This window comes from Lonchura striata, chromosome 3, assembly GCF_050655825.1.
Source record: "Lonchura striata isolate lonStrDom1 chromosome 3, ASM5065582v1, whole genome shotgun sequence".
Classification (NCBI taxonomy): Eukaryota; Metazoa; Chordata; class Aves; order Passeriformes; family Estrildidae; genus Lonchura; species Lonchura striata.
In genome coordinates, this window is record NC_140705.1 from 61,049,109 (window position 1) to 61,070,829 (window position 21,721).

The 21,721-nt window shown below is 41.2% G+C and overlaps 1 protein-coding gene across 5 annotated transcripts in view; it reads right to left on the reverse strand.

Moving 5' to 3' along the window:
* Positions 1-21,721, reverse strand: part of PHACTR2 (phosphatase and actin regulator 2) — a 134,230-nt gene that overhangs the window by 85,328 nt on the left and 27,181 nt on the right. The window contains exon 1 of one of the 5 annotated variants that reach the window (XM_021540416.4): positions 20,389-20,907. The exons of the other annotated variants lie outside the window; for them this stretch is intronic. Coding sequence (XP_021396091.2) covers positions 20,389-20,401 — 13 coding nt within the window. The 5' untranslated portion in view covers positions 20,402-20,907. Of the gene's footprint in view, positions 1-20,388; positions 20,908-21,721 lie in introns of those variants that run through there. 5 annotated transcript variants of the gene reach the window in all.

Consider the following 21,721-nt stretch of genomic DNA (forward strand, 5'->3'; position numbering starts at 1 on the left):
CCATTTCCACATTTGGGGTGATGGGAGGAGAGAGTGTGCTACAAAAGGTGCGAGGGTATCCTGCTCAGCTGCTCCTCCTTAGCAGACTCTTTCTCCTATCTTTTGTCTGCTTCTTTCAGATGCTACAAAGCAGTTGTCCTGGCCATGGACAGTTTTCTACCATGGAAAATCCCCTTTGTCTGCTCTGGTGTGCCCCCACCTGGATTACTGTGACTCACTCAGCACGTGGAAGACGTGGACCTGTTCAAACAAGTCCAGAAGAGGGCCGTGTAGATTATTAGAGAAATGGAGCCCCTCTCCTATGAATACAGGCTGAGAAATCTGGGGTTGTTCAACCTGGAAAATAAAAAGTTCAAGGACACCTTATAGCACCTTCCAGTATGTTAAAGGGGGCCTACAAAAGAGCTGAGAGAGACTCCATAAGAGTATGTGGAGGTGGGACAAGGAGGGAATGGCTTGAATCTGAAAGGAAGTAGATTTTGATTCTGTATTGGGAAGAAATCCTTCATTCTAAGGGTGGTGAGACACTGGAACAGGTAGCCTGGAGAGCCGATACATGTCCCATCCCTAGAAATATTCAAGGCTGGACAGAGCTCTGAGCAACCTGATTTAGCTGAAGATGACCCTGCTCATTGCCGGGGGGTTGGACTAAATTACCTTTCAGAGATCCTTTCCAGTCTAACCCATTCCACGATTATTTTTTGCGCCTACCATGATTACAGCTTGGCCTACATCTTTGCTGATCTGTAAGAAAGCCCACAGCCAGTTGGAAGCGTCCAAAACAAAGGTGTAAAATGAATCTCCTGCTTTTGTGCAGACCGTCTTTCCTGCAGATTTAAGGCTTTTGCTCACAGTTCTTCTCAATGAAATGTAAACACTATTGATATTTTTCCCAGGGCTGGTGGAGCATCCCCTTTTTCACCTGTGCTCCCCAGAGGTCTAACAGGGAAAGGATGTCCCCTCCCTGCTGGCTCTGTCATGGTCTGGATGGCTGCAGAGGCACACCAACACTAGCAGAGCACTAATTGAAGCTGCTTCTTCTCTGCCTGTCTGGCTCCAGCTCCCCACAAGGCTCCTCATAAAGCGGATCCACAGAGTTCACAAAGAGCAGCCAGAGGCAAGCAAGTGTGGCTGGCAAAGCTCACAGCCTGTTCTGCCAGGAATCTGTAACACCACTGGAACGGGACGGTGTTCTGTGGGCATTGGCCTTGGTGGCTGGGCCCTGTGCTTTGAGCAGCAATGTCAGAAAGGTTCAAAGACACCCTCAGATCCAATTTCATGCTAACATGCATACCATGGACCTTTCTCCTCTTCCCAGGCTTGTTTAGGGTTTTGTTTTCAACCTTCAGAATCAGCCGCTTTCATTCTCCTAATTGGAGGTAGCAGTCTTTGCAGTAGGTTTTACACACCATTTGTTTATAAAGCCATTCTTGATGTTGGGAAACATATCATCCCTTTTTAACGTCTGCATGACCAAGTGTACAGAGGGAGGGCTAAAAAGGGTTGGGATTTGCACCCTTGGCCATGTGCTGTAGCAGAATTCTGATCTGGTAACCTGCTGGCATCTCCCTGCTTCCATCTAGGCAGAAAGCCTGGTGAGCTTTGCTCCAGCCCCTCCTGTATGCGTGGCACGTGGTCTTTACATGGTGACTGTATAAATCAAGTGTGAGTCTGTGAGCTCATTTTGCTATTTAAATCCTTGTATCATTCATTGACTTGCTGGTAGCCAGAGGAACCAGCATGCTTTTACCACGCTGCTCCTGGGGTTCTTTTTTGTCCTGACTTATTTCAGGTTCATTCAGTTGCAAACCCACACATAAGGAAACTAAAACAATTATATTAAATAAGCCAGGAGTGGTTCTTGGGAAAAGTGCTTTTACCAAGACTAAACATCAATATTACACATCTTTCCTCACTAGTTTTTAATAGAGCACATTGTTAATGCAGCACATTTAGTCAGTTCATATGAAAAAAAAAATTCATTAAATTAAAATTCAGCAACATTAGAGCCAGATGGGCTGCAGGGGCAAAAAATGCAGAGACTTTTAAAGCTAATGTAAATGTAATATTATTGTTTTCAGCTACAATCCAATTAAATTGAGCTGACAGAAGAAATGCTCAGGAAGATAGCTTCTCTGTGAGGAAAATCCATTTTAAAAAATAGTACATTAGATGTTTTCATGGCGTGTGGCTCACTGAATTACATTCCAGTATAGAAACAGCAAACCTGATGTGAGAGAGCCAGTAATAAGACCTTTACTGGTATGTCAACTAGTGGGAGAAAAAGGACTTAATTTTACAGTGCATTTTGCAAGTATTTAACTGTAGAAAGCATTAACCCAAGAAGACCCCTTGTGAAAGGAAGCAAATACATATTTCTGAAATCAGGACCTACTTGGGGAGCCTTTGTGGTCCCTTCCATGGTCCCTGGTAGCACCAGAGCAAGGTGGCAATGTCAAACTCCCTCTAGAACCTCATGTGGGTGCAAGGCACAGCCTCATGCCATGCACAAGTGCCTTCATGTGCACTGCAGATAGCTGGTAGTGGGCTCTCTGGATGGAAGACAAATGCCTTTGGTTGTGGGGTATGACCCACAAAATCCAGATTGGCATTATTTTCTGTAAAGTCACTTGGAAAACTGTGCTAGCTGGTGATAAAAGAAAAGTTACCCTACATAAGACACCCATACCCACTGCATTTTTCTTCTTAAACAGTTACCCTTTCCAAAATACTTGGGCCATTTCCTTGTATGTTAGCTGTGTGGCACAGTAAACAGTTTTTTCCCCCAAAATCATAAGCAGAATTCTATATAATCTCACCTACACAGGTGATGGAGCAGGATGAGGGGCACTCCAAAGCATTCTCAAGCACAGATCCCACTCACTTAAATTACTGAAATACAACATGTCTTTAGGGTTTTCCCATGATCCCATTCACTTAAATTACTAAAATACAACACAAGATGTCTTTAGGGTTTTCCCATGAACTGCGCAGTAATTATGAACCACAACCTTGACTCACACATGGTGATAAAACCCAGTGCCTGTAAATCTGTGAATGTAGCTGGCAGTCATAAAGTAAATTATGCAGAGCTCAGGTCAATGGTCCCTTCTGTGTTTATTCCTTTTATTTAATGGTCCATCGCTGGAGACAGACTGAGAACTTTCAGAACATTTTAAAATGTTTTTATACAACCAAAAAGTGTGCCCTGTGCTTTCCATCCCCATTACCCTGACATGTTGAACATAAATCAGAGTGCAGTATACAGATTAACATTTGAGGAAAGCACAGAGCACTTTTTTATGTTTTTTAATAATGTATACAGAGAAAAAAGTCTTCCTCTCTAGAGTCTCCCTTAAGAGAGATCACCTTTTGGTTAGGGGACAAAATAGGGCCACCTTCATTTTATGAAGCCAAATTTAACAAAAGCTAAATGTCCCAGTATGGGGATGCAGGCAGATGACCATTCAATTCGAGACAAAGTGTGCTTAAAATAGCATTACATTGTCAGGGGTCAGATCCTTGCAACTTGAGCTAATAAAAGTCAATTTTTTTAAAGGTATGGAGACTTAACCCTTGTTCAGCACTCAGTACTAACTCCTGGCCTCACAAGGCAGGTTGTGCTTAAGTAAAATAATTAATTAAGTGAATATATTTACAGTTATGCATATATCCATGTATAGATATGTGAAACAGATGCAAGTCAGTTGCATACATTCTCCGGTAAAAAACCACAAATTTTCCTGTGTGGCCAGCATCACTGATAACCTTCTGAGTGCATAGGCATTTGAGTTAAACCATTCTATTAATCCTACAAAATTTTTAGAAGTCTGAACAGGAGTTCCAGCAGCAAGAGTTCCTGCAATTCCAATGTATGTACTGTAAGAGGTATAGAAAGGAAGACATATTAAAGATGTCTATTTACCAGTCTAATAGAAAAAAAAAATCTGCTTTTTAAGCTATTTCATTAATCAACTAGTAGATGAAACACTTTAATAAAGCTAGTAGTGTTATTAAACTAGTATGGCGCTAGTAACCTACTCAAATCTGGCATTTCCTTATTATATGATAAATATTAGGTGGATTTATAAATTATTTGGCTCATCAGATTAAGTAATATGAGACAACTGGATCCACAGTTCACGCAAGGCATTTTTTGTTTGTATAAGTTGTTTAGCAGCATTGGTTAACTGATGGACCATAACACCTTAGTAAGAAAAATCCATAAATTTGCTGAAGTTTTTTAGGCTTGTGTGTTAATTTTTACACTGAACATAATTTTTCTGACTGCAAATTGTTCCAAATGACAAGACATTACATAGCTCTCAGGTTACTGCTTGCTAGAAGCTGAGTCAGTCTAAAGGACAAAAGACAACCCAGAATATGGGGGAGGGTGACCTTCTCCACAGACAGAACATTTCCGTGCACATGTCAGGAGCCTGCTGCCAACAGCCTGGTACTGAACTGCCAAACACAGTCATCATTCTGCTGCTCTTTGGTGCTGTTTCACTCAGGTCACTACAATGTATTTCAATGACAATAAGTTTTATATCTAATACACTACAAGTTTGCTGGTTCAGTAAAGACCTCTAATGTTCAAGCACATGTGCAATGCAGCAGCCACATAGGAGCTCTGGGACTCCTTGTTTTCCCAGGCAAGGCACTTGATCAGCATTTGTACTGGCTCAAATACCATGCAAAGCCCCAAGTCCTCTGTTTTGCAGACACATGAAAACCCCTACTTCCATTACAATTGCAATCAAGCCTTTATGAAAGCTCTACTACCTAGGTCAGGCTATGCATTTCTAGAGAAGAGATGGGTCAATATAATTGACAAGTTATAAAATAGCAGAAAATAAAGCAAACATTGTGTGTCCTTAGGTATAAAATCCATTTCTTCCAGGAAAATTCCAGGTTTTGAGATTTACAACAAAGTTCTGTGTGCTCTGTCTCACCCCATTCTCTTTCTTGTGCATTTTTATCGACCCTTAGAAAGCTGGCATGTTTTATCACATTAGAATTCAATGTAAGAAACCTGAACTCATGCTTCACTGCTCAGTGGTTATTAGAATAATCTGCAGGAAACAACACCACAATAGGGCATTGTTTGCGAATGTGAGCAAAAGGTTACAAGGAAAGCCTGCACCCAGAGCTGACTCCTTGACTGCCATTCCCTTTGCTATGAAGAATGCACATGTGTGTGGTAGCTATTTCTGTCACAGCCACTCTTCTGCATCCCAAGAGAAAAGAAGGTACAGCAAGAGCACATTTATCCTGAAAACATGGAGTAGCTGGACCGGTGTGCTCAGTGAGAGGTGACCAGCTATGGCATAAAGCAAACCTCAGCCTGGTCCTCATTGCAATATTTGAGTACCCCACAGTACCCAGCAAACAGATCTACAACAGGCTTAATATAGGCATAGCTTTGTGAGAAATTATTTCCTTTAACTGAAATTTGCTTGGATCCACAAACTCTCAGTTCCAAAGTCCTCAACCCCCTCATTCATTGCTGCCCAGCCACACAGGCACCAGAACGACCTGCACACTGGAGCTTTCCTCCTTGGAAACAAAACATCCCCCTGGGAGTACCACCACAGCTGTCAGCACCCCAGCAATGACCTGCTAGCACTCACACTGGTGGAGAAATAGTTCCCAGTCCCTTTTGAAGAGCCCTGGAGCGTCCTGAAGACTCTTGCTTGCTGAGGAGTCTTTTCAAGTGACATGGGGCTGTCCAAAGAAGGCATGTTTGGGGAAAAAGCTTATCCTCTCTCCTAGGGTTCCCATTCCCAGGAGATGATCTTAGATATCACAGTGCTGGGTAGTGAGGCTGTCTGTCATCTGTGTTACAGGGACTCTATTTCCAGCCTAAATCCCACACAACATCGGCATTTAGATGGAAAGACCCTTTCTGTTCATCCATACAGTAGCTTGGGCAGGACACAGAACAGTTTAGGGGGTGGTTCTTGACTCAATATTGTTTTCTGCTTGAAGGGATTAATTGCTATTTCTCTGACTTTCCAGTGACAGAAATAATCTGATCTTTTTGTTGGACTTTTTTCAGGACTTTTATCCTACCAACTGGGATTGGGGGGAAATACTGGTCATATTTTTGCATGGAGAATAAAGTACTGTTAGCACGGTGGCATAGGGCTGGGCTCCTGTTTCTAGTTCTCCTTCCAAACAAAAACAAAACAACCCCCCCAAAAAACCCCAAACCAACAAAAAATTCCCACAAAAAACCAACAAAACAACAACAAAACTTCTGCATTTTAAGTAGGTGCAGAGAAGGACAGATGAGGGCCCTGATTGGCAGGCTGTATTATTATATACATAGTCTATTTAAGGCAAAATTAACTGCTTGTTATTTTAGGCACTGTGCAGTTTGCAGACACTGTCTGCATGGTCCAATGACAGCATTCACCCTCACCACCACCCTCTCTGTTGCTTCCAGCTCTTTTGTCCCAGGAGGCCTCCTCTGGCCTCCACCTGGCAGGGATGCCCTGTGGTGTAGGATTCTTAGCTGCCACACAAAGAATGACATCAAAAACTGAAGAACATGATTTAAATTACTTGATTTTAAAAAGAATTTAAGAAAACAATCTCTCTCTGGAGTACACAGGAGAAAGCCACAGCACCTGCACAAATCAATGGTATTAAGACTGGAAACTCTTGCCTTGCAGTTTGAAGAGCAGCACCAGTAACATAAAAGTCAGGTCTAGCCAGTGAAATCTTCCTGCTAGTTGTAACACCCAGGCAGTGTTTAACCATGTTTTCTCTACAGCTGTGTAAGAGCTCCAGCTACATTGCCAGGCTGACAGCAACACCGAGAAACAAGGACAGTGCCCAATTTCAGAGATGCTGGAATAATGCCAGAATCTGCCCCTCCATTGGTGTGAGTGGATATAAAGGACCCACCCGCCCCTCTTGCTAGCACTTACCACCTGCAAGGAACTGAGTGAATGCTTTGTACAGGATCTCAGGCTGGTGCTGGCTCTGGTGTGATGAGAAAGAATTAAACATCTTTTATTTAACTACCTGTGCACCAAAAAGCAGTATAATGGGCATCATTTCAGCAAGCTTTTCTGGTGCTGAGAAGGCAGGATAGCCAAGGCTTGTGTGTACCAGCGATGCTGTTCTGTTGTGTTACAGTAAAAAAGGCAACCCCAGCAGGGAAGAAATGATGATGTCTGGCTCCAGATCAGAAGTCTGAAGGATGTATTTATTAGAACTATACTATATTACATTAATTATACTATTTAAAGAGAGACTATCCTGTTCTACATACATACTTCTTACTTACCTAACAGCTAACAACTGGTGACTCTCTGCTAAGAGTCTGAAACACAGCTGGATCCAATTGGTCATTGAACCCAAACAACCTTCACCAGAATCCAATCAAGCAATCACTTCAGGTAAACAGTCTCCATATGAAATTCCACATGGAGAAAACAAAGGAGCAGAGATAAAGATTCTCTCCTTCTCTCTGTGTTCTCCTGAGAGACAGAATTATGTCTCTCAGTCCAGAGAATGTGAATCCACATTGTGTCCCACAGGTGGCAACTAAGGCAGAAGCAGCAAGATCCAGTGGAAACAAAGCCATTATTAAAACTGGAAGGAAAAATTCTGAGTGTTGATTAGGAAGCATCCTGCTGGAGGCTTTTTTAATGCCTGGGACCCCTCATTTCCAGCCTTCTTAGCAGTCTGTCCGATGCAAGTTGTGTACTATTGTTTTTTACTTGTGCTACTTACTAGTCACCTTCCTTTTTCAAATTATAAATAGATTCAGCATAACCAATGACCACTATATTAATCTTGTATAGCTATACACAGACATGTTAAAGTAGACATGTGTTGTTGTTACCAACAGTATACCTCTACAGAGAGATCTTTGTGATATTTATTCATAAATGGGAACTAAGAGGTCCAAATTAGTATTGTCCAGTAAGACATCATGGTACGATGTGTAGGATTATTACAGTTTGAAAGCTGCAAAGGGATTTTAGAGCTAGGTGCAAACGAGATTCAGAATTAAAAAATTTTCTTTCACAGTAACTTAGATTACATTGTAACAAGGCTTCCTGAACCCTTCTCAGATTTTTGTGTTTCAGGGAAGACATGGGACACCAGATTACTTAGTATCCCAAAAGGAGTCACTCCAGTGCTCTATAGAGGAGGACAGCACCTTTCAATTGTTGCAAATACACATGAGCAGTGTCTCAGCCCTCTGAGACAGAGCTTGTCAGCTGTACATATGCCTCCAGCACAATGCTATTATGCAAGTATTTCTGAATATGACTGCCTCTCAACATTGAGCCTGCCAATATGTAACTGTGATCTAATTAGTCTTGTCCCTGATTATGTGGCCTTTCCTTTGTCCATACTGATTGCATTAGTTTCTTCCCTAATTATAATTTTGTATTTTCTTGCCAGTCAGTGCCAGTAGCACCATACAGATGGAGCAAAGACCAGTTCTTGCTGGATACCTTCTGAATCACACCCGATGAGTGGAAACAATTCCCAAAATACACTTGTATTTTGAAATCTAGCATTTGGGCATAGAGGAACCCATCTGATACATAGTGTATAGATTTTGCATCATTTTAGGTTCTACAATTCAGAACCAAGCCAAGCATCTTCTCTTGTAGGAAGATAGATGTATGAAATATTTCCCTCAAACCTCTTTTTCCTCCAACCCATGTTAATTGAAATTATTTGTATTCAATCTCTTAATTCTTTCTGGCTCACTGTCTGTATCATCTGATTCACATTTTTGCCTGAGACTGATGTCAAACTCACTAACTAATGCTTATGAATCTACCTCATTTACACTCCTTAAAAATTGTTGCAAGGCAAATTAGCAATCATTTCTTCAAGACCATGCAGTTCTCTTGCAAGGGAGACCAATGGGGTACATTGTGAACCTTACCTGATTAACTTCAGAATGTTCCTGAGCCCAGGCAACTCATTGGCTTCCCAGACCATAAACAGAAGGCCAGAAAGCTGTGCCAGCTCCACCTCTGGGCTACAAAATAAATGTCAGCTCTGTGCCTTGGTGTGACCAACTGTTTGCAGCTCTTTTGCAGTATTCTCCCTACTCACCACTACTACAGACTAACACATACTGCAGCAAGCTGGGACCTCCCTGCCTCCTTACCATCCCTCCTATACATACAGGAAAGATGCACCTAGCCCAGCATTCCATCTCTGAGAGTCTCTAGGCACTGCAAACTCTCTATGGGGTCCATGCAGTGGCTTCATCTGTGCAAGTCAGTCCTCCACATGCTGAGGAGTGCATTGGTGTGCTTGGGAATCATCTTTGTTCTTTTGTTTTTGGAATGTCTCTTGGCCTGCATAAAGCACATGATGCAGCCATCCATAAATATCATGAGAACACAGCTTGTTCTATAAATGAACACATAATGGAATTTGATTTAGTATAATGAAATAGGAGGAAAATATTGGGAGCAAAGTGGAAATGTTCATATGCTTAAGAATGGTAAATGTCTTGGGCTAGTCACCTTTAACAGAGCAAAAGCTGAAATAGGTTAGGGGCTGCTTCTCAGCTATGGGAAGTCCTTTCATACCTGTGTAAAGAATCTCTAATTTCTCATTTTTGGGTCCAGCCAATGTGACCAGGGAATTGGCAAGCAGGCAAATCATATAGCATGTGAAAATTTTGTTTGCTTTTTCCCTTAGCTGAGAAGAAGCCGAGTTTTTTACAGGTAAGAGTTTGCTTATAATTTTGTTTCTGTTCCTAGAAACCAAGCTACTGCTAGTACCTCCCCTACTCCCCCTTCCAAATAGTATGAGACAGCCAATAGGTGATCCCTGTTGGAAGCAATCTAAATCAGCAATGCATACACTGAACTGACTCAGAAGACTCAGACAAACCCTGGATTTGGGAACAGCAACCTACTTTCATGGCATCAGTTGCAGAACTGGAGCTTTGGTGCACAGTGCATAGCAAGATAAAGGGAAGTACAGAACGTAAGCACTCTAAATTCCTCTGCAAAGCCATGGGAAAGCTTTATGGTTGCCAAGCTACTAATATCGTCAAAATACTTTTTTCCGTTTACATTCTGCCCATAATACACTGTGACTGTAAAAATGGGGAGAAGGAAAAAAAAATAAAATAAAATAAAATAAATCCCAGTCATGCAGGTTCACACACAGCATGCAGAGCATCATGAGAATGTGAAAGTGAAGGGGACCACAGGAGCTGTGGGGAGTAATCCAACATGGTAGCAGGCAATAGATGTTTTGCTGTGGGAAATACCACTTTTGCTTCCTGTGGACACTTAGGTGTTTTCCTGAGAAGCTGTAAAAAGCAAAGGTGTAAAAGACTAGTGCAGCATGCCAGAAGCAGAGAAAAGGAAAGCCTGAGGTCACACAACTCCATCCTCCATGTGCTGAGAAGTTTATTTGTGGTGCTTTTTCAGGCAAGCACTTATCAGCTGTCATGGTGGCAACCCCCTTCTCCATTAGCAGTCTGATCAACTGCAGGAGGTTGCACTTATTGCCCTGGGGGAAAAGCTTAAAGGCAGAGCAGAGGAAAAGAAGATCACGGCAAGAGGCAACAATGACACTGAAGTGTAGTTAAATGCTGATCTGGGAAGAATTTTGACTCCTGCCTTCACCTTGTTCACCCTGAGAGTGCTCCTTTGAAATGGATGCACAACTGATCTGCACCTGAAAGATATACACAAACTCTAACACTTGGGAACTATCTGCTCTACCAGGAGAAAAAAGCTGAATTTGCCTTCAGAATTTAAAATTTTGCTTAAAAAAAGACAAAGCAGTCTAGATGGGGTTGCAAGCAGTGATGAGGGAACTTTGGGCAATCTTGTCCCCAGACTTGCAAGCCATTCCACAAAGCAGCTAACAGCATTTCTGCCACAACAGGCAATGGGACTGTAGGGAGAAGCAGGCTTCAAGACTTCACTGATGCACACACTGCATTACTAGTGGAGTGGAAAAACACTACCCTCAGAAAAGTGTTCTTAAACCATAGCTGCACAAACTGCCCCCTTGGCATATCACTGGCTTCTTCACCTGCAGTGCAGAGGAAATCAGTAGGCAAGCTACCACCTGGGAGAGGAAGGGGACCCCATAATCATCCTTATTCCTCCCTGGGAGAAGATAACATCCTGGGAAGTAACACTGGCTCTACTCTTTCTCCTCCAGGAGCTCAAAGTAAGACTCTAATGGTGCTGAGCAGTACCTCTGCCAGTTTTACACCTTCCTGCTCTTCCTTGCAGTCAGGCTTCCCGAGGTACAGTATAAGAGAATATACACAGCACTTAGAGAACCTGAGGGTTTGCAAACATGACGGAAACTTGTGTGAAAATTAAGAGCTTTGTGCAAAGCTACTTCAACACCTCTAGTGTTCGAGTTAAAGAATTGTCTTGGGGTGACAACACCCACAGCTAAAACAAGGAACATTGATAGATACTACAATATTTTGGGGATAATACAATAATATAATGCACTGCTCATCACCCTTAGATGTTGCAAATGATGTTGAGAGATGTTCATCTTCAGGGACCTCAAAATCTTGCTCAAGACTTCATCACAGTTTTGCCCTAGAACCTCCTACATGTAGGTAAAAAAAAGGTTTTTTCCCCACTACCTAGACTATTTAACTTCAGGAACTGCCAAGACACCCTCACATGGCACTGTGTAACCTTCCCCAGCTTCTAAATAAGACAGGTAGTTCATCAGAGTGGATAGCACCTCCAAAACCGTAGGCAGGGGTAGGCTCTGAGCCTGTCTGCATCAGTTAAGAGCACAGTGGTGAAAGATCCTCCAGCTCAAACTAGAGCAGCTGTGTCCTGAGCTGGATGCTGTGCAGGTGTGAGACCCTGCATCCCATCTCATCCAAGCTGGATCACCAGCCGGGGTCCAGCCCCCAGTGCTGAAGTGGCTGTGCTGTTTAGGGGCTCAGATTAATGTCTGCTGGGCAGACATTATTGCTAATATTCTGCACTAACAAAGGCAACACACCATACCAATGTGCTCAGAGCTGCCTCAGGGACCTCCTGTCACCCAGAGCAGACATGGCCTTCACAGGGTACCAAAGGAGAGAACAAACAAACAAAAAACCCCATTGCTGAGTTTTGCAGAAACGCTGAGAAAAGCAGACTCAACCATGGCTTCCCATTTCCCTTTCTAACCCCAAAGCCATCGTTGTTCCTAAATTCTGTAGTGCTTTATGCCTCTTGAAGCCACTCATGCCAAAGTAAACAGCTACTTCAACTTCTTGCGGGCGCCTTAAGCTGTTTTGTAGGAAATGCATGTTTATGCCTTACAGAAGGCATATAAGACATTGCAATGACTGTGCTAAGTGATACAAACTGTGGAATTTAAAAGTTACATTTGGCAACCTGCCCTTACTGTGCTCTAATTATTCCTTAATATCCCAATTTAAGGGTAGCATATTGGCCCCATTTATAAATTGTCTGGCTTTTATGAGTTTGTGTCACAGAATTAATGTTGAATGGTTTTCAGATTCTTTATTGAAAACTGCTGATTGTGTATTGCCTGACAAAGCAAAATGTCTCCATTAGAATAATGATTTATTGTAAATATGGTAGTATTAATGCTGACTATTCTGGGTATTAAAAATGCATGGAAAAACCCATTTTAAAAAGTGTCATGTGAGCTGTCATAATTTGTCAGTTTAATATCTTTGTCATTAACATTTCCTTTTAAAATGCCAAGAACAATTAAACCTTATCGCACCAGTAGAAGTTGCCAAATTTCACTTGAAATTAAACCAGAATAATGTGTCATGTTAGTTATTTTAATAATATTAAACAATAAAAACAGAAACAGAAAAGAGAAGAAAAAAGAAACATATAACAACTGCAGCTACAAAAAAAGCAGCTAAAATATATAGCCTGTTTCTGTGATAAAATCACAGTCATGAACTCCATAGGCTTCTTCCATCAACAAACCATTTTCCCTGACAGTAAGGCCATAACAAAGTCTTGGTGAGCTATGATTTAAATGTCAATAAACAGCTCCCAGCAGCACAAATTTTATGCCTGAGATCGCCATATTTTCAGTTCATCTCTCTACATGGTTTCCAGGCAAGCCTCCATAATGAAATACCCCTTGTTTTTTTGGACTGACTCAAGTCCCAGTGAGAAAGACAGAAGGGACTTGTGAGTCAGCAGGAGCTGGAGCTAGGACAAATCGATCACAACTTTGTCTTCTGTGGAAATACCAGCTGCTGTCATATTTGTGTTGGAACTACATTGTGCATGCCTTCTAGCAATGGTCAAGCCATGGGTGAAAAAATTGTTTCTGGGATTGTCTCCCACTGTGCCTGCCTCTCTACAGAGACAGAGGGTTGCCTTTATCATTGTCATTAAATATTCTGCCGCTTTTCAGAAATACATCTAAAGGGAATTTCCCATACAATAAGTTGTAAAATAAGCAATCTCTGATAGTTACATTACAGGAAAGATGCTGCAGAGAAAATTAAGATGAGGAAAACATTTGGCCCTGGCCAATTCAGTTGCTCATAGACTTTTGCTTTCTTTGAAAATTGGATGTTATGAGGGACCTAACTATTCACTCAAGTCCACTATTTGACTCATGTATTTCCAGCAACTCAATACCTCATTGCTGACAAGTCTGGGTTAAGTTTGTCTCCTCTGGGAGGAAAGCAGACAAATCATCCCTTTTTGTCTTCTTTGCAAGAAGTTCTTCTGCCAGTACCACTGCCCCCCAGGGTGCTTGGAGAGGATGCTTCTGTACAGATACCAATACAAACCCCAGCAGCCTCAGACTCCCAGTATCTACGGTCAAGGTGATAGATCTGCTCAAATGGATATGGCTACTTCCTTCTTCTTGCATCTCCAGCAGCAAATGGGACCTCTGTTCTGGCATGGAGCTGTGCCCAGCGTCTGGCACACACAGCTCCCTGGGTGTAGGATAACAAATCCAGCTGCCCAGTCTTCTCCAACACCCTGCCTCTCCACAGGGCACTGACTGGGGACCACTCACTTGGGCCTTGGGACCTTAATGCTCACCTGTCGCTATAGGACACGTGAAAGCACAACGCAAGCTACCTGCTATTTGCAAGGTAAAGAAGAAGGTTTATTTTCTGACTCTAACTTTTATATTTTTCCAAAGGTGACAGTGGATTGGAGAGTGAATGGGCCACCTCTCCAAAGACATTGGACAAACTACTAGTATATTAAGTTTCTTCACCCCTATGAAGGAATGCAAAATAATATGTTGTTTATAGAAATTGTGTGGGAAAGTTTTCTAACAGAATGTAAACTTAGAAGGCTTTAGAAAACCTTAAGAATCAGGGCGACACTCACCCAGGGATGGCCAGGCCCCACTTGCCAGCAAGAGTGATTAGAGACACACTCAGCAGTTTTATTCAGGATTTACTCCTGTCTGCTGGGAGAAGGTTTCTAGGTATTCTTATAGTCCTAAGCTGCTTATGTTTTCCAATTATACTCCAGGAAGAAGTCTCATAAACGTTTTATGTGAAAATATAAAAAAGGCTTAAATAGTGAGACAAAGGGGGAAAAAATAGAGAAAGTGAGGATTTTTTTGGTAAAATTCCATCCAGTCTACTTTTTGAGCCCAAAGAAATACCCCTGCAAGTCACCCTACAATTAAGTATCACATTTCATAAAAGGTTCACTGTTAGAGACAATGAATGATGGTGAAACAGCAGCAGACTAGATCTTTATTATCAGCCACCAGTTCTTTGGTTATGCAATCTTGCTTTCCCAGCCATCTCAGTTTGAGGTGTTCAAAGCCCTTGGAACACAGGCTGGTTTTCTTGGAATGATTTGTGTCAGTGCCTCTTAACACAACCTTTCCTTGTCTGGACTGATTTCTTGTACTGCCAAAATAATTGGTTCCTGCAATTTTGGTTTCATCCTTGCTGGAAACATATGGAGAAGTATTGCCTCACAAACTTGGATTACTACTTCTGTACACAGCACTTGCTTCGTCACCATAGGTGGCAGTGATGATCCAGAGTGCAGAACAGACATCTGAAGGCAGCTGGCCAAAAATGCCACACAACCAGCAGATGTAAACATAAGGCATGAACTCAGAACCAGATGGTTTGATGCTTGCTAGCTTTTACCAGAAAAAAAAAGAATCAGAAATTATTTGTAAGTAAGATCAGTGTTATACCATCTCTCTAAACCAGCTAGAGTTCATGCTGCTTCTCCATAAGAAGCACTGCAGCAACTGGAATCATTGCTTAAAATATCACGAGTCCATGTCAGCACAGTGGAACCACAGCATCTCTAGCTAAAGAGAACCATTTGAAGGAGGGTGGGTGGACTATCTCCACATTAGAAGATGCTCCATCCTTTTAGTGCTACACGGTGTTTGGCTACCTCTAGTGCAAGTTCCTACGTAGTCATCCTATGCACTATGTGTGGAGAGACTTGAAAATAACACAGAGAGCAGCAGCATCACAAGGAAGTTTAATCCTCACAGAAATGCTTTCAAGGTCATGGATTTATAAGCACACTGTGCCAACTTCTGGGTAAAGGGGTATAAGCCATGAATATTATTCTAAAATTACAACAAGAAGAAATTTAACTTTCTAGCAGACAGTGACCTGTGATACACTAGAGTGTTCACTTCAGTCGGGGGCATGGGTGAAAACAGGAGGCAAATTAGAATACACAATGTAGTATAAAGGAGTTGCTATTGCTTTTTATTTTATTGTTCATGAATAAACTATTTACATGGCAAATGTACCCAATAAAAGAAACATGGTATGGATAGCCCCATTTACATAAGAGTGGGACAGAGAAAGGAGGTGCTGTTGTCCCCTCTAAAAACATCTTCACTCTTGGGGAGAACATGGACAAAGTTCTCAAATATCAAAACAGAAGCTGCTGAAGGATGTGACTGATTTTGCTGCTGGAATTGGGGATTGTCTCAAGGGCTCACAAACCTGTGGTAACACGGCTGCTGTCTCCATTGCAAATGGTTTTGTGTTAATGGGTTTCCAAATTCATAGGGATGATTCAGACAGCTTAAGCTTTAAATGGCCAAAGGATTTCAGAACCCTTTACGGGCAACAAATGAACCTTACAACTCACTGAGATTGTTATCTAGCCTAGTTCTGTACACAGATCAGCTCAGCTACATCAGAGGTTTTTGAACACTATGAATTGATAAAAAATCAGGATCATAATCTGAAATCCTCCTGCCGCAGTTTTGTTCTTCTGCCTGGTTTTCTCTTCTCCTTTGTGTTTTAGAAAGATGTACCCTGTTTGCCTCAAAATAAGAGGGTAAGACATATAGTATTTGTAAGGTCAAATCCTCAGCCAGCATTCAATCCCAGCAGTCTTATATTTAAGGAATGCTAAATAAGTCCTATTGACTTACAGAAAGACAAAAACGACCAGTTACTTCAAAAGCAAGGGAATTTCCATCCACAAATGGTTTCCTGTGTCTCTTACCCTTCCTGTGAGCACATGATGTCATGCAGAACACTAAACTGACCACTTGTTATCATCACCATCCCATTTCAGGCTTCAAGTTAAAGTCTCACCTCAATGGAAAGCTCAAAGTTTTACTATAGGTCAAATGTAAAGTTTGTTGTTCCTACTGGATATTCCTCAGAGATAGGGTATACAACAGACAAGACCTCCAGTCCCTTTAAAACACATTTTTTACTTGAAGGCATAGCCTGCAGCCACAGCTGCAGAACCTACATAATTCAAGGTAACAATTAACCACAGCTAGCTCATTACTGCTAAAATAATATTTCAAGTGCAAAGAAGTCATATAAATCCCCAAGAAACATGAAACAAGGCCTCCTGGTTTTGTTCACTACTGGCATGATATGCATGACACAGGACCTCACTATGGTGCCATTCACTCCCATGAGATTATTCCTCTGGGTGTTTGGCACATCACATTGGCATCCTTCTTGGTAAGAATGAGTGTACAAGACTTGACTGTTTAAGATGAGATGTCTGTCCAAGCAGGACACAGATGACTAGGAGCTCCAGGGGAAAGGGATGTTGCTGGTCTCACTCCCTAAAGAAAATCCCCCCACAAAATGCACCACTTGGAAGCACTTCTGTTTCCACAGCTTCTTTCTTCCTGCTACTCCAAGTTTCTTGCTGGTCTTATATTTGCTTCCCCCACCCCACAAGTTATTTCCAAACCTTCCTATTTTTTAAAAATTAGTTTTCTTACATCACTGCTGTCTCCAGACTTGATGTGTTTGGCCCAAAGTAGATGTGTGCAGCAAAGCTGGAGCCCAGGACCTGCCAGTGGAAGCTGCTGGCTGTCCAAAGCAGCAGGCAGCCTTGCAGCTGAATACCTGCAGACAGCCTGTCACAAACAGCTGATGCCAAAATAGGCAAAAAATACAACTAGAACTGTCATGTTGTGCTCTACACAGACGGATAAATATTTTATTGTTATTCCAGGAAAGGCTTTTAAAAGAACACACGAGACAACAATTATGTGGAGTTGTCTTGGTGCAGAGAATAAAAATAAGAGCAATCTAACACTTAAAGGAAAGGACTTTTAAAATGAAAACATTGTTTCTAAACCCCACAAAATGCCATCAACCATAGCAACTCAAAGTGTATGCAGGTGACCTATTAGCAACACTGATCTTTTTAAATGACAGTTTTGGCCAGAAAATAATTTTACGGATGGCAAAGGAGAAGAGTAATGAATTACAGAGATATTTCTGTTATGCAGAGCAGAAGATGGAGTTTTGCCCAACAATTATCCATGGTCTGACTTTGATAGTCTCTTCAGCAGCATGATGAGTTTAATAACAGAGGCCTGATTCACTGACACTAAATTGTTACATCTAACAGTAGCTAAAACACACAGGTTTGCTAATATTCTGCAGTTCTGTGTTGCCAGAAATAGCATCTCTCCAGGAAGAATTTGGGCAGGTATCCAGTTTATATACATCAGTGTGTTTACATTTTAGTTGGCAGACTGCTGAAGAACAAATTAATCAGGCAGTTTGACTTAGAGATGGAAATAATCCTGCTGCTCTCTGATCTCATAAGTGCCCAGATGACACCACAAGGGTTTTCAAAGGTGCTCTCCCATCCCTGTAAATGTCAAAGGGACAGGCCAGATACACAGAGGTATTCAGCTGAACAGTCCCCACACTGGCATCCCAATTAGGGATCATGAGCCCTAAACATTCCTCTACAGACCTGGCTGTGTTTACTCAGCACCCTGTAGGCTCTTCGGGAATTGATGTATCACCTACACTCAAAGTATGGAAGTGGCAGGACTCTTGGAAGAGCAGCCTGGAGAAGGAAGCATGTCTACAACCCACGTGGGGCTGAAGCCCTCTGGGGGTTTGGAGCAAGCTGACCACAGGCAGTAGGAAGATCACTGGTAACCATGGAAGAAGAAACTGGATCACAGCCTTACCCTCTGCCATGATGTCCTCAATATGGCTTAGTTTCATCTGTTGTTGGGTTGGTTTGGGGCCTTTTTTTTTAACAACTAGATTTTTAGTTATTGTCTGAAAGGATTATTTTAAGCTATTTCAATGGTGTATAGGTTGTTTTCTAAAAATGGAAAATATCAGTCACCGTTTCTGCAGGAGAAAAGGAATATCTGGAGTTATTCAGCAAACTAATATTATAAGAAGCTTTGAGAATAGCTGGTAAGTTGTGCAGATATGAATCCTTAGTAATTTTAACTTTTTTCAGATAGTAACCAAGCTGGATTCTTTTTAGGACAAAAAACAAACAAGCAAATAAAACAAAACAAAACCCAAAAAAATCCTAAACAAGGAAAAAACCCCACAGAAAGGAAAATCTGTTTCTACGGTTTTCAGACACTAGCTTCCCTCTTCATCCCCCCAAAACCGGCCTTTAAAATAAATGTGACTCATTCTAGATCAGATTCTTATAGCTGGATTAAAGTGGTATCTCCATCAAGACTTGAATACTGTCAGTTGTTGATGCTGAAGGATGTAAAAACCCGGAGGAATTAGCAGCTCTGCCTGCCAGGGTATCTCTTGCCCACAGACATTCTGTGTCAGAGAGCAGGAATCCTTCTCCTCCAGCAGAAAATTCTGCCTTGTCATGCAATATCAAACAAAAGTCATTATCATTTATTATGCTAAGGCTTCTTAAAAGCTAGCCAAAGCACCAAGTGCAAAGAGTATTACTAATCTTACTCATTTCCAAAAATGAACATTTTACTAGAACCATGCCAGGTTTTTTAAATGCTGGCAATGTAATTTTCCATGATGTTAATTTTAAATTGTAGAATTTTTTTTTTTTTTTTTTTTTTTTTTTTTTTTTTTTTGTCCTGGACTTTACAGAAATTAAGGCAGCAAGACCCTTTTATCTGTTTGTCACAGAAGTTGATAATGATACATGTGAGATGAGAATGACCTGGACAGCTTAGCAGACATAAGCAAGAGTTTTGCTTCTACTACAAAAAAAAAAAAAAAAAAAAAAAAAATCAATTCAAAACACCCACAACCTCCTGAAAATCACCAAAACCTACTGTAGAGTAATCTCTGCCACACACTGTAGAGGTGATTGCCACTTTTAAGGTCAACATTAGACAAATCTGATTATCTGAGCAGGTTTCAAAGGGCACTGAAACGACTGCAGATTGTGTCTCCTAATATGTATTGCACTAGTACCAATAAATCTGTGATATCTCGACACGTTCAAGTTTCACAGCAGTTAAAGCAGCATGCAAAATACCTGTCCCGAAAACCTCTATTTTTTCTCTGCCTTGTGATACAAGGTAATGCAAAAGGGGAATGCAAATAATGCATTTCATCACCGATGTAACGATGTGTGCACCTCCTTAGAAACCGTGAAATGCATTATTTGAGATGAAAATGCATGATCTAAAGTCAGAACATCAAAGAAAATTAAAAGTGCAAATACATTCAGTATTTTATGTACCAAATATGAAAGAGTAAGACATTGTACAGAGAAAACAGAGCCAGCTTAAAATAAGATATATGGGAGCTAAACATTATCTACTTCTTGTTAGCTTTATTAGTTACCTATCCACACCTATTTCAAAAAGTGAGAGATATTTCTCTCTGAAGTACATGCATTTTCCCTTCCTGCCACATTTCCTGCATATAGCTTCCAAAATAACACTGAATACCTTAAAAAGGCAGATGCTACATTACAGTTTAGGTTCACATTTCCAGGAAACAGAGCAGAAAAAGCCAGACTTTTAAGGGGTTAACCATTTAAGTGTGTCACATTTTAGACATAAAAATTTGCTTTAATTAAGGACATTTAAAAGGAAGAAGCCACAGAGGCTAAAGAAGCACATCTCCTGCAGCAAGTAAGAGAGGATACAAACGAACCCCGTAGCTCCACTAAGAATGAAGATCTGTTTTATTTCACTTACCGGTATTGTCCATTATTCCCTCCCGGTATTCAAAAAGCACAGTTCCCCAGAAAAGCAGCCGGCACAGTCTCAGGCTCGCTAATGAAGCTGGCTGCCCTTCTCCTGGTTATTAGACCTTGCTGGCAGTCAGAGCATACTTCATGTACTGACTGCAGTAGACATCACCAGGAAATTTATATCTCCAAGGATGACAAACAGCCATTAGCTCCATTATAGGCTGATTAAGATTGTGTGAGCCTATCAAGTAGATACGTAAATCCCCCAGGGTTTTACATCTATGGGGGGGAAAACAAAAGAACTCCTAGCCTATAATACTGAATATTTGTTTCTGAAAAGTAAAAGTAACGCTGATGAGGAGAGGTTTAATGTGTAGGAAGGCAAAACCTTAAATACAAAAGGGATTTATTGCTGAGCACAGGGCTGTTATTTATCAGTGACGCAACAGCAAAAGTTTTAGGGAGAAAAAAAAAAAGGGGAGGAATCCCTGGCTGAGAAAGTGTTAGGTTAGGCTACAATTTGAGCCGTTAGCTTTGGCTGTGCTTTAAATCCTGCAAGTTCTGCACCTGATGTTCTCTACATCAGGTGTTCTCCTTTTTGTGAGAAATACAGTAGATGTGCATATCTGTGAATGCATATCCATATATTAATTGCCTGGAAACATACATTATTATAGTGATCATAACTGAATGTAAGGACAGGGTAAAAAATAACTACAGGGCTTTACTTCTTTTAAAATCAAAGTAAAAAACACTGAATGCTGGAGGGATTGGGCTCAACAAAATCTGAGCGACATGCTGAAATGAAGAGGTACTAATTCTAAATTTTCTATATCACCTGAGACTCTGAAGAGCAGGCTTTTCCTCCACAGAAGTAAACAAACAAATAAACTCAGTATAGACTCATAACAATTTCCTTGTACCAAGATATTAGGGGTCTATCCCCTATTTTGGAGCTGATTTGCTATGTAATCCTAAGTCAGGCATTTTGTGCCATAGGGTTTGCTCAGTGGTAACAGGGACATCATTGCACACATGGTCTTTAGTGAAAGAGAATGCCACAAAGTACTGACACTTCATAAATGCTGCACAGTGTTTTCTCAGTATTTGGACCTTTCATTACATAATTCACTCCAATCCTCATTATTGCAATGAAGAAGGAATACATAATGTCTCCAATACATATAATGTCTCCATTATATTGACCCTCTGCCTCACAGCATCACATAAGCAACAAAATATATTTTCAATTCATCACCCCTTCAATGTTCCTTTGATGTAATCTGTATTTTTAAAATTTTAAATAAAAAGGCTGTTTCAGCCCTGATTTTTTTTAC